At 56.4% G+C, this 12,930-nt stretch overlaps 1 protein-coding gene across 1 annotated transcript; it reads right to left on the reverse strand.

Annotated features, from left to right (window-relative positions):
* Window positions 1–1,610: 1,610 nt before the first annotated feature.
* TYSND1 (trypsin like peroxisomal matrix peptidase 1) lies at window positions 1,611–11,066 on the reverse strand. Its single transcript, XM_025434668.3, has 5 exons — window positions 10,377–11,066; window positions 9,754–10,340; window positions 7,765–7,895; window positions 6,534–6,719; window positions 1,611–4,279 (listed from the first exon to the last, which is right to left on the reverse strand). Exons 1-5 carry the CDS (start codon window positions 10,953–10,955, stop codon window positions 4,062–4,064), a joined length of 1,701 nt encoding a protein of 566 aa, XP_025290453.1. The 5' UTR covers window positions 10,956–11,066; the 3' UTR covers window positions 1,611–4,061.
* Window positions 11,067–12,930: the final 1,864 nt, after the last annotated feature.

Here is a 12,930-nt window from a genome sequence, read left to right on the forward strand (position 1 = left end):
AAGGGGAGGTGGGGAGAGCACACAGGTGGTTACAGCCAGGCCTGGAAGTGGTGCACCTCCTTTCTGCTCTAATTTCATGAGCTGGAACTCATGGGCACAGCCACCCTGAAAGTGGCCACCGTGAAGTCTAGCATATACCCAGGGGGAAGAGGGATGCTGGTAAGCTAGGTCTCAGTCTCCCTGGTTCTCTTCCTATGCCTCTGCTTGTCTCTCCTTGGCCCCCTGGCAGACTCCTGCTCTGCTTCTCTCCTGTAACACTACTGGCCCCAGGCCCTTCACTGCACCCACATCCCCAGTGTCAGCTGGAAGCACCCAGCCTCATGCGCAATGCAGATGGTTGTGAAGGGCTTCTTCCAGGCCAAAAGAACCCACCCTGACGCAGCCCCAGTCATAGCAGGGCATAAGAAGACGATGGGCCCAATCAGACATCTGCTCTCTTGGGCATTTATTGAGGGAATTTGAAAACAGGGCATGTGATAAGGAGAGCTAGAGGTTAAAGGGCATGGACAGAGGGCCAGAAAGGTCTGGATGGCCAAATGCAAACCATGCTTACAAGGAAGGAGAGACCCTGCATGCAGAGAAGGCCAGAAGAGGGGGAACAAAGCAGAGAGGATGTGGATACACCTGGAGCATACCTAGTGGCCCTTGAGCCCCCCTGAGTCAAGGAGGTTTCTGACACCTGTCCAGGAGGTTCTGAACACTAGCCCTATTTTTATTTAGGTTACAGAAGTGAATCTTTGTTCCTAAAGTGGCACTAAAATGAGATCCAGCTTGGCAGGGTCAGCCAGCTCTTCCACAGTCATTCTAAGCTGTGAGGGTCCTGCTGGGAAGCATCTGTCTAGCTAGAGACATTTCCCACCCTGCCACTTGCTTCTGGGTGGAGCCAAGTTCTCCTGAAGGTACGTGAACAGAAGGGATATGCAACACTTCTGGTGTGAAGCAGTGAAGAAGCAAGGGTGACTTCCTTCCCTCGAAAAAAAAAAATCACAATAGGCAGGCTTGTGGGGGAGTGGTAATTGTGGCCTGTGTGAGAATAGCCTCAGAGCATGGTGACAGAGGCAGGCCAAAGGGGTCAGAAGGTTGGCCACATGCAGGGGATGGAGCAAACAGGAAAATAAACTAGGGATAATGTAACGTGTTTCTCACTGACAGGAGGGAGAACAAATAGGAAGAGGGGAGAGCCCGAATGAACCTCGTGGCCTTAAATACAAGTCGGCACTACTGGTGGTAACTCCAGGTTCATCATATTCAGAGACAGAAATAAATATACATGTAGGATCTACTGAGAGAGAGTCCAGGAGCAGCAACAGCTCGGAACAATAAGCACCCCTTATACCTAGATGTTGGCTTCTAAACACCATTCTCCAGTAAACAGAATCCTGGAGAAATGTCTGGTTCCAGGGAAAGTACAAGGCAAGCCCAGAACATTTTGTTTTGAAGGCAGGCCTCAGAGAACGATGGGGAGATGCCAAAAAGAAGGAACACAGAAGCTAGTTTGAAGGCGCTCTCACCAGCCAATAGTTTGGGCCTTAAAATAAATGACAATAATAGATTATAATTCACTGAAAAAAATACGAATCCATGAGCCCACACAGATACAACTAAACAGATTGAGGGGAAAGCTATTATAATAGAATGCCAACTAATACATGTAGCAGAAATAATGAAAATAAAGAAATGACCATTTTGCAATGATTAAAGCTACTCAGCCAAGAGGCATAAACAGGTGGTGAACATCATGGTGAAAGTGGGATACAGAACCGTGTATTTACATTGTTTCACAGTGATTCCACACAAAATAGTTATTAATTACAAAGGAGGAAAAAAAACTTTACAGCAGAGAAACCTCGCAGGCGCCACCTTACTCAGATGATCAACATTATCACCTGTAATAGGACCAATAAACATCACGGGCCACCCAGTGGACAGACACATAAGAAGATGACAGCACTAATGTGACATCACCACCAGAGCATATCCTGAATCAAATCAGGAGGAAGCTTGGACAAAACGAGGCTAAGGCGCATCCTCTGTTACCTTCAGGAGGGTCAAGGACATCAGACTCATCCATTTTTCTCCATGTTTAAAATGGTTCCAAAATAATTTTTTAAAAAGAAGCAGGAATCGGGGCGCCTGGGTGGCTCAGTTGGTTAAGCAATGGCCTTCAGCTCAGGTCATGATCTCAGGCTCCTGGGATCAAGCCCTATGTTGGGCTCCCTGCTCAATGGGGGGTCTGCTTCTCCCTCTGCCTCTCCCCCACCCCCCACACTTGTGCTGGCGCTCTCTCTCTCTCTCTCTCCACCTCGGCGTTGCCCCTGCTCCTGTGCCCTCACATGGTCTTCTCCACGTCTACCAGTCCTGCTCCAGCTGTCTTCTCCCCCCACGTGCACCCCCCCCCAGTGGAGCTGGCTCCCGAGGCTCAATCCTACCCCTTCCCACTTGCCCTCCACCTGGCACTTGCCAGAACACACAAGCTTTCTCACGTTCTCGTCCCAGCTCCTGCTGCTTTCCACCTGGAACACCCTCCCTGTTTCCAGTCTGTTCAGTAAATCCCTACTTCTTTTTCAGGCTTCAGCTCCTGAGACACCTTGATGAGGCCTTGCCTGAACCCCTCCCAAGGCCCCAGGACACAGCCTTCCATCGAAGCGGACAGAGCTGCCCTGCTCGTCGCACTAAAGGGCTGACACTCTGGTCTCCCCAGAGTACCGAGCTCCTTGGTACGCACTGGAAGAAATGTTCCCCTTCCACTGCCAACTAAGTCAGACCTCAGCCTTCGCCCCCTCTACATCCATTAATCTACTGTGGGGTTTCTCTCAGGCTAGCTTGGCCCTTGGGACCATTCCTGAGCTGTACAGGGGAGAACAATCATCACAGTTCTTGGTTGCCCAGTTGGCGCTCAACAGACAGATGCTGGAAACAAAGTACTCCCGGATTCTTTTGGCTTAGAATTAGTACCCCAGGCACCCCCCAGTGGCATTCGGCCTGCCAATGACATCATAGTCATTTCTTGAGGGTCGACATGGGTAGGGCCCTGGGTACACAGTGCATGTTCTTGACTTGCAGGGTTAGTCTCAGCTCCTTGGGGCAGCCTTGGCCTCATCCATACCTCTGAACTCCCCAACCCAGTACAGGCCTGGAGACAGCCTGCGACACTCTGCGAGTCCCTGCTGCCAGGTCAGGACCACCACCCCCTGGGATCTGCAAGCCCCACCTAGTGCTGTCTGGCACTGTGACCAGAGTCCAGGCCAAGTCTGGAATGAGAGCAGCCCATGAGGACACACCACCAAGAAAGCAGGACAGAAAAGGTGTGTTTCTGTGCCTGGTGGTTTCCCATTCCCAATTCAACTTCTGAGACAAAAAAAAAAAAAAAAAAAAACCAGAACCTGACGTACAGAAGTAGAGTTCTTGGATAACACCCTCTTTATTCCCCACCACCAACCAGACACATTCTACCCCACAAGATCCCTGAGGCCCATTTTATGGGCTGGAAAGTAAAGGCACTGTGTCAGAGTGCCCCTGGAGGTCAGCGACACCCAACTTATGAAGACCCACAACTTTCAGGGACTCCACCTAGAGATGTAGCAGAACAGAAAGCCGTTCTCTCCCTTTGTCTTTGGTCTTCAGAGCGCGCCGCTCCGCCAAGGGTTTCCGAGGAAGCCCCTGCCCCAGTGAAGCCGCTGCTCCGGCGGCCAGTGGCCATCAGCAGACAGTGAACAGGTGCAAACCAGGGCTGGGCCGGCCCTCCAGCCAGCACCCGCGTGTCAGGACCAGGATGGCTGTGCACTTGCACGGGGCCCCTCAGAAGGCCAAACAGTACAGCTGAATCTAGTGCCAGGGGCCAGACGGAGGTGAGGGCTCAAAAAAGCACCCCCAAACAGGCTGCCCGGCTGGAGACCCATGGGGCCGAAGGAAAGCATGGACCAGATTTCAGAGCTGAACGAGAGGTGGTGATGGGGCAGCGGCCCAGCTGGGGTGTGCCCTGTGCGGGGATCCCGGGGCTGCTCCCTCGGCGCGCCTGGGGCGTAAGGCAGTGGCTCTTCCGACCAGAGGGCTGCCAGGCGTCAGAGCTTGCTGCGGGGCGCCTTGGTCAGGGGCCGCTGCAGCCGCCACACCACCTTCACTGGCTCCACGGCCCCATCCAGCTCCCGGAGGCCACCCAGGTCACCTGTCTGCCTGTACCGCTGCAGGGCCGGCTGCAGCACGGTGACGGGAACGCTGAAGTTCAGGTGGGGGTACGTGGCCCCTGTGTTATTGTCTCTGGTGTTGCTGGCCACGATGCCTGTGCAGGAGTCAAAGAGGAAGCAGGGTGTGAGCCTGTGGCCCAAAGGACGGTCGGACCCCCATCTCCAGCCCGGGGGCCCTAGGACTGCTGGGAGCTTGAAGCCTCCTTCCTGGCCTCGGGCCCCCCATGCCCCAGGGCCCCTTCCCAGACCGACTTTCCCCTCAACACTGTCAGGACCTAACACACAATGTCTCACTTACTTTGTGACCTTTCTCTCCAGCTAGTGTCTGCTCTGTGGGCTCTCCACACGCACGGGCCTCACACCTACAGATTGGTGCCTGACCCAGGGGGCATCAACAGGAACGTGCGGGCTGAACAAATAGAGGAGTTGCGCCTTGTGGGAGTGCATGTGTGTGTGCAAGTGTGTGCATGGGGATGTGCTTTTTTAGGCAGATTTACAGCAGCATTGCCAAAATAGGAGAGTCCTTCTATGCCCTTCAGCTCCTCCTCCTGTCACCGTGAAACACTGATCAAAACCAGGAAAGCAACCTTGGAACAACACTATTGACTGAGATACAGTCACGTGTGTGGATGTCACCAGTCAGATTCTATAAGCACTTTTTCTGTTCCAGGATCCATCCAATCCAGGGTCCCAGAAGCCTCTTGCTATCATGTCCCCAAGTCCTCTCCAGTCTGGGCCAAGTCCAGTCTTTCCCTCTCTCATAGCCTGGACACTTGGAACAGCACAGGTCAGTTGTTCTGTAGAACGTCCCTCAGTGTGAGGTCCCCTGATGTTATCTAGTGGTAAGTGTGCGATTGAGACTAGCGCCCCGTGCCCTTCTCAATGCGGCCTATCGGGAGGTGGCATGTCCTGTGATGCCAGCTAATCTTGATCACTTGGCGAAGGTGCTATCTGTAGGATTCTCTCACGTAGGCTTACTGTTTTCCCTCTTGTAAGTACGAAATCATTTAGGATCATGCAAATATCTCATTTCTACTTTCCATTCATTGGTGGGTCCTGTGTGCAGCAATTTCTTCTATGGTCTCCTAACAGCGGTTTTCTACTTCCCTAGTTTCTTCTGCATTTAGTAATTGGAATTCTTCTGTAAGGAAGCGCTGCCACTGGTCTCTGTCTTAATATTTATTCAGAGAAGCCAAGATCTGGGCTTTTGGTGTGCTCACTGCAACTGGGGTGTCACTGCTTCTAACGCTCTCAGCGGACAAAGCTAGATATAGATATAGATAGATAGATATGCACTAACTCATGCCTACACACACACATTGATATTATCACTACCTCCACTTCTTTGTGTATGTATTTCTAAAAGTCCGCCAGTCTATGGAGGGAATAAATGCAGACTGTGACAACTAGCTCTAAGTGTATCACCAGTGAATCATTAACTGTGCTAAAGGGGAAGCGGAAGACAGGAGTTGACCTAAGAAATGAGGGAAAACAGTGTTTTGCCAGGACATGTTAGGGCTAAAGGCAAAAAGAACTCTGTGCACTTGAACGCTGTACTCTAGATGGTAGATCTATTTCATGCAGGGGTGTGACGTATAGATTCTGCATGTACTTTGTGTCCTACAGTTGAAGAACTAAGGAAATCCATTCCAGCTAGCGTGAGCAAGGCAAGGTTTCTCACTAGGTCAGAAGTAAGGGAAGGGGAAGCATCACATGACCTGGTGCAGGCATACAGCTGGAGGTAACCACATGCACTCAAGGTTGGCTTTTTTTTAATGTGCAGACTGTTTTGTTTTGTTTTTAACCAGAATTAGTTACCATAATGTTTAAATCAAAAGGTTTAACAACCACATATTTAGAGGGGGGAAAAATGAGTCCATTGCTGCTAGTGAACAACTACAGAATCAGGCAATGTTAGCCTCAGAGTCCTATGGGATGAGGCAGCAGGGTGCTGGAGCAGAGTGGTGCTCCCCCCAGTCACCCTTAACCCTCTACTCCCTGCTGTTTTCACTCCCTCATTCATTCACTTGACCTGTGACTCCTGGACTAATCCAACTCCTAGTTTCACAGACCCAATGAGATCAGGTGACTTACCTAAGGTGGTACAGTGGCTTAGTGGCAGAGAAAGAACCCGACTCAGATCTCTTTCCACCTTGCTGCTCAGCATCTGTCCCTCTCCACTCTCACAAGCACAAGTGCCCGAAAACCTTGGCTAACTACCTCTTGGCCATAAGGCCTGCCATCTCCCGAGGCCGTGGGTGGCTCCCAGGACAGGGTGCCCAGCACTCATTAAATGGGACTGAGACTCTGGCAAGGGGAAGGCTGGGTGAGGGCCAAGGAGCTGGTTACCCAGGAGGTCTCCTGTGCAGGTGGAGAAGAGGGGTCCCCCGCTGGAGCCGCCGTGCACAGCACATGTGGTCTGTAGCATCACCGGTGTGTCATCCACCCGCACCACGGCTGACAGGATGCCTGAGGTCACCGAGGGCCCGCAAGCCTGGCCAAAGACGCCAAAGCCCACCACACTGACAGCTTCACCTGCCCGGAAAGAAAGGAGGGTGAAGAAGGTGAAGGTGGGGAGTTGCCTCTGTCTGACACAACTCACACACGCTCCCCAGTCTGCTCCCTGTCCTCTCCAAAGTTCCAAACCTTCTCTGCCCTTCAGGCTGCTGCTCAGATACTCCTGCCTCCAGGGAGGGAGTCTGCACCAGGTCCGTCTCGGGAAGAGGCTGGGACGTCCACTGAGCTCCCAGCACCTGCTCACCCCTTGTTCTCAGCCTCAGGCTGTTCTCCAGCCCTCATTTCCCTGCTGGATGAGGGAGTCACTCTTCAGGGTCCCTGGCACCCAGCCCTGCGCTCAATAAATGTTTGTGACATTAACACCCATCTCTCCTTGGATTAAGAAGTCTCTTGGTGAAAAAAGTGGTGATGATGACGACCAACTGCCTGCCAACTTCCTTTCCCAAGTGCTTTGAACACACAGAGCATGCATCTAAGTGCTTTATAGGCAACGTCTCACTCTCTCCTCACAATGCCCAGGAACAGGGAGCATATCCCCATTTTACAGATGTGGAAACTGAGGCAAAGAATATGGAGTTGCCTGTCCAAGGACACAGGGCTAGCAAGTGGCAGAAGAGATGGCCACTTAGAGGTGTCATCTGTCCATCACACTGCACCCGCACGGTGACACTTCAGGTATCCAAGGCAGCATGCCGTGCCATCGGAGCCTCAACAGGGGACCACCACCCTGGCCAGCCCGCAGTGTTCTGAGGAACCCCCCTTCTCAGCCCCTCCACGTTACACTGCTGCAGGGCTTTGCTAGGGATTCCATCTGCGCCTCCTCCCCTGCCCCCCACCCTGGAGCATGCTGGCCACAAGCAGAGAAGCCTCCAAGAGCAATCCCAGCCGATGCACCAGGATGCTTCACTGCAGCTTCACGCTGTCCCGACTCATTACCCCAGCAGGGGGTGGGCAGGGAACCCGCCTAGGGCATTGGCCCCCCAATCTAGAGGGTCAGAGTGCCCAGCGCTGACTTCACTCCCTGAGGTCTTCCCCAGACCAGAGGACCAACTTTGTCCTTTACCTTCGTGGAAGTGCTCAGTTGGCAGAGGCAGGGGGATCCCCTGTAAGTCCTCCTCCAGGCTCACGACCGCTATGTCATAGGGAGAGGTCTCCTGGGTGGCAAACACCACATGTCCCCAGATCATAGCACTCCTAGGGGCAAGGGAAACAAAGTGATGGGCTAGCTTTCTGACCCTTTAGTGCAGGGAGGATGCCAGGGAATGAGAGTGACAGTAGAAGTCACAGACCTGGGGGTTAACGGGTCTGGCACCAGCCCTGCCACGTACCAGGCAGGCATCTGGGCCTCAGCCACCCTGTGGTACATTTCCAGACATGCTTCGCCGACTATAGCAGACTTCTACATAAGCTCCCTGTGCCTCCCCACACTCCTAACACCCGGTGAGCACTATGGGCCAGGGCTGGTGTTGATGCTCTGTGAACACCATTTCATTTTGGTATTTAGTTCTCATGAAGCCCTAACAACTAGGCACTGGAGGGCCACCTGGGTGGCTCAGTGGTTGAGCATCTGCCTTTGGCTTAGGTCGTGATCCCGGGGTCCTGAGGTCGAGTCCCGCATTGGGTTCCCCTCAGGAAGCCTGCTTCTCCCTCTGCCTGTTTCTGCCTCTCTGTATCTCTCATGAAAAAATAAATAAAATCTTTTAAAAAAAAAGAAAAAGAAAAGAAAAGAGAACTAGGCACTGGTGTTATCACCATTTTAAATGGTATATTTGAGGGCCGGAGAGGTTGAGTAACTTCCTCAAGGTCACACACTAAGCGGCAGAAGCCAGGGCACACATTCCCAATGTTTTCCTTCATTGCCTCATCTCAGCAAACAATCCTGCCAGCTGGTGAGGCAGACACACCATTTCGATCCTGTGTCCCTAACTACATACATAAGCACTAGCACTTCTATGGCTCTTACAGGGGGCCAGGCTCTGTTCCAAGACTTCACAGGTCATCCCAGGGGGAGGCAGCCTACAGACCGGCCTGGGATCACACAGGGGCTTCCCGCTGCACTCTGCAGGCATGGCTTCCAGCAGACCTAGTGGGCTCCCTAGAAGCCAGCGTGTGTGTTGGCAGGGCCGGGGGATTGGGCATCTCACGTACGGGGAACTCTTCATTATCAGTCTTCCTGCCCTGTTGGACACCAGCAGGGAAACCCTATGTCAAGGCCGGGCTGGGTTGACACTGGAAATTCAGTAGAGGGATGTGGAAAGGCCTGGGCTGCGGGGCTAGGCTGAGCCAGGTACAGAACTTCAGGCATGAACACCAAGGTGCTACACTGCTCTGCTCCTGTGTGGAGGACCTGGGACTACAGCAGAAACCCAACAGGTACTAGAAACCCGAGCCAGGAAGCCACGGCCGCTGTCCCTACTGCCCAACAAATGGAAGCCAAGGACGCCAAGAGTGCTCTTCCCTGCAGAGGGGGAACAAAGGAGGAAGCCCCAACCTAGAACCTGGCTGCCAGGATCACCCGAAGATTGTTCAAATACACCAGTGTGCTGGGCCCCACTCCCATTCTAATTAGGTGGAGCCCCACACTTGTCATCTTTAGCCCGATGGGAAGTTCCGTTTAAGACCTAAGAGAGCAATCAAGTAAGAGGCCCGTGTCATGAGCCCAGGAAGGCAGCACCCTGGGCCTCTGGGGCTTCACTGCCGCTTCTAGGGGAGAAAGCGGGGCGGGGAGTCGGCTTTCAAGGGGCCCAGTGGTGCGGGCGTGCGGGGCTGGGAGACCCAGCAGCCAGAATTCAGAAGCCAATGCAGGCTGCGGGGGCGGGGAGGGGGGGGGTGCCTCCAAGATGCCGAGTCGGGGATGCCGGGGCTCCCCCACGGTCCCCCAACCCAGAGCTGCCGGGCGTCTTGCCCAAGTCCCATTCGCCCCCAACTCTAGGCCCGGGCGCCAGGGAAGGGCGGGGGCACTCGGGTCTCTATCCGCCCTCCACCCGCAGAGCAGCCCGCGACCGTCGGGACCTGGGGCGGGGGCAGGTTGGGGCAACCCCGCGGGCCTTACTTGGGGGGCGTGGCGCGCACCAGGACCCTGGCCGCCTCCCGGGGGGCCACGTGCCGGCAGGTCACCACGAGGCGGGGCGCCACGGCCACTCCGGAGCCCCAGACGGCGCCGCACTCCACCAGCACGGCCGCGGCTGCCCACGGGGGCCCGGGCGCCCGGAGGGGCAGGCCCCACGGGGCGCCCACCTCCGGCGGCAGGAGGGCGGCCAGGCCCGGGGCGCCGGGGCCCGGGCGGCCGAGCGCGGCCCGCGCGGCGCGGAGCAGGGGGGCGGCGGCGCACAGCAGCGTCAGGCCCACCCACTCGCGGGCCTTCCAGCAGAGCGGCGCGGCCACCAGCGCCACGAGCGCCCCCGCGGGCCGCGCCGCGAACACGCCGCCGCCCTCGGTGCCCGGCAGGCAGCGCGCGTCGGTGAGCAGCAGCGGGCCCGCGGCGTTGCTGAGCACCCCGCGGCTGAGCGTGTTGAGGAAGATGTCCGGGCAGAAGGCGCCGAACGGGGAGCCGCAGGCCAGCAGCGGCGCGCCCTTGGGCACGGCCCCGAGGGGCGCCACGGCCACGGCCGGCCCGCGCTCCGCCGGCTCCTGCTCCTGCTCCTGCTCCTGCTCGGCCGCCGCCGCCGCCGCCGCGCCCCGCCGCACCCGCAGCAGCGCGAACCAGCCCAGCGCCCTCAGCTGGTCCTCCTCCTCCTCCTCCGACACCTGGTCGTCCGGCGCCGCGCTCGCGAAGCGCCACTGCTCGGCCGCCTCGCCCCCGAAGAGGCGCGCGAAGTGGGCCCGGAAGGCGGGGCAGCTCAGCAGCAGCAGCAGCTCGGCGGGCCTCGGCGGCTGCAGGGGGCGCCCGCGGGGGCGGGCCGGCGGGCCGGGCTCGGGGGCCGAGCACTGGGGCGTGCACAGCCCGGCCCGGCCCCGCTCCGCGCCGCCCGCGGGGCTCGCGGCCGCCGGGCCCCACTGCACGTGCAGGCGCAGGTCGTCGCCGCAACTGTCGCCGCGCAGGAAGGCGGCGCCGGCCGCCGTGAGCGCCGCGCTGCCGGCCCGCAGGAAGGGGGTGAGGATGCCCCCGTGGCACAGCACCAGGTCCGGGCCGCGGCTCACGATCACCCCGCTGCAGCTCCACGAGCCCGCCGCGGGCTGCCCGGCCCGGGAGGCGCTCACCACGCAGCCGGCCTTCTCGGCCGCCCTCAGGGAGGGCCCCCACTGCCGCGCCATGTCCGCCGCGACGCTGCGCACGGGCCTCCGGGGGAACGCGGGAGCAGCGAGCGAGCAGCGAGCGAGCGCCCCGCCGGGCCCCGCCGGCCCCGGGCAGCGCCCCCCGAAGCTGCCGGCCGCAGGCGCGAACGCTGACTCAGGTCTTCCTCGTCGGGCCCGATTGGCTAAGCCGCAACTCGCCCGCCCCAAGGGCTGCGCCGGGGGCCGAGCCCTGATTGGCTGCCCGGGCTGGCCCCGCCCCCGCCCCGCCCCGCCCCCGTGGGCTCGACACACCCGGGCGCTGCGGGGGCGCAGGGCGACGAGCTCAGGGACAGCGAGCGGCGCGCGGTGCCGCCCGGCGGGGGAGGAATAGAAACGGTGCGGCTGGACTTGCCCAGACCGGGGCGGGACCCTGAGCCGTCGGCCTCTGACCCCTGGGATGAGAAGAGCAAGGAAATCCTGGGCCGCTTGGCCGCCTCAGTTGAGATTTTGTAAATAAACCCTACAGCCCTCCACCAGGTGGCACGCGGCTCGCAGGGCCACACCTAGGGCCCTCTGAGGCCAAAGCCCAAGACACAACTCGTGAAAACTGGGTTTGCGCAAAAATAAAATTGTCCTTTAAAAACTATGATGGGGCAGCCCTGGTGGCGCAGCGGTTTAGCGCCGCCTGCAGCCAGGGCCTGATCCTGGAGACCTGGGATCCAGTCCCACGTCGGGCTCCCTGCATGGAGCCTGCTTCTCCCTCTGTCTCTCTCTCTCTCTCTCTCTGTTTCTATGAATAAATAAAATCTTTAAAAAAAAATTAAAATAAACTATGATGAACAGGGGCGCCTGGGTGGCTCAGTGGTTGAGCGTCTGTCTGCCTTCAGCTCAGGGTGTAACCCCCAGGGTCCCGGGCTCCAGTCCCCCATCGGGCTCCCCGCGGTTTGTCTCTCATGGATAAATAAACTCTTGGAAATAAAACTATGATGAACAGGAACTGAAGTCAAAAATTTTAATTACACATCCCTGTATTTTTGCAGCGTGCACATTTCCTCTAAGATTTAGAACCACCACCTAGGGATTTATCAAGGGCCAAACTCTTTTTCAGTAAAGGGCCAGAGTGTCAGTACTTCAGGTTTTGCGGGCCATAAACTCTCAAATACCAAGTGTTTATTTGAAGTAGGCAAAAGCTAAAGGAACGGGTGGCCAGGTGGCTCAGTCAGTTAGGCATCTGCCTTGGTTCAGGTCCTGATCCTGAGCTCCTTGCTCAGCGGGGAGCCTGTTTCATTCTCTCCCTCTGCCAGCTGCTTCCCTGCTTGTGCACTAATTAAAATATTTTGGAAAAAAGATCACAAGATCCTGAGCTTTTTTAAAAAAATAAATGGGTGGCTGTGTTCCTGTAAAACTTTCCTTATGGACACTGAAATTTGAATTTTTTTTTAAAGATTTTATTTATTCATGAAAGAGAGAGAGAGAGACAGGGAGAGGGAGAAGCAGGCTCCATGCAGGGAGCCCGACGTGGGACTCGATCCTGGGTTTCCAGGATCAGGCCCTGGGCCAAAGGCAGGGGCTAAACCACTGAGCCACCCGGGCTGCCCTATTTTTATTTTTTTTAAGATTTACTTATTTAGTCATGAGAGACACAGATAGAGGCAGAGACACAGGCAGAGGGAGAAGCAGGCCCCATGCAGGGAGCCCGACGTGGGACTCTATCCTGGGTCTCCAGGATCAGGCCCTGGGCTGAAGGCGGCGCTAAACTGCTGAGCCACCTGGGCTGCCCTGAAATTTGAGTTTTGTCACAAGACAGCATTCTTTCTTTTCCCTCACAGGCCATACAAAAACAGGCAGCAGCCCAGATTATTTTGGTACATTTTTCTGTCAGCATTAACAAAAATTATTCAGTCAGTACTTAAATCACATAACCTTGCTGCCTCAGTTTCTGAATAAAACGAATGCCGCTCAGGGTATTCCCCAATGCCCCCAGTGACACAAAGCTGTTTGAGTTAGATGACAA

The sequence above is a fragment of the Canis lupus genome, chromosome 4 (genome assembly GCF_003254725.2).
Source record: "Canis lupus dingo isolate Sandy chromosome 4, ASM325472v2, whole genome shotgun sequence".
Classification (NCBI taxonomy): Eukaryota; Metazoa; Chordata; class Mammalia; order Carnivora; family Canidae; genus Canis; species Canis lupus.

What these genes read in the sequence shown, in the direction of transcription:
- TYSND1 (XM_025434668.3), bottom strand. Translation starts at nt 10,955, where the DNA reads ATGGCGCGGCAGTGGGGGCCCTCCCTGAGGGCGGCCGAGAAGGCCGGC. An exon ending in TGCTGCGGGTGCGGCGGGGC is followed by an intron (nt 10,341 to 10,376) that starts GCGGCGGCGGCG and finishes CAGGAGCAGGAG; the next exon opens with CAGGAGCAGGAGCCGGCGGA. An exon ending in CTGCACAGGAGACCTCCTGG is followed by an intron (nt 4,280 to 6,533) that starts GTAACCAGCTCC and finishes ACTCCTGCACAG; the next exon opens with GCATCGTGGCCAGCAACACC.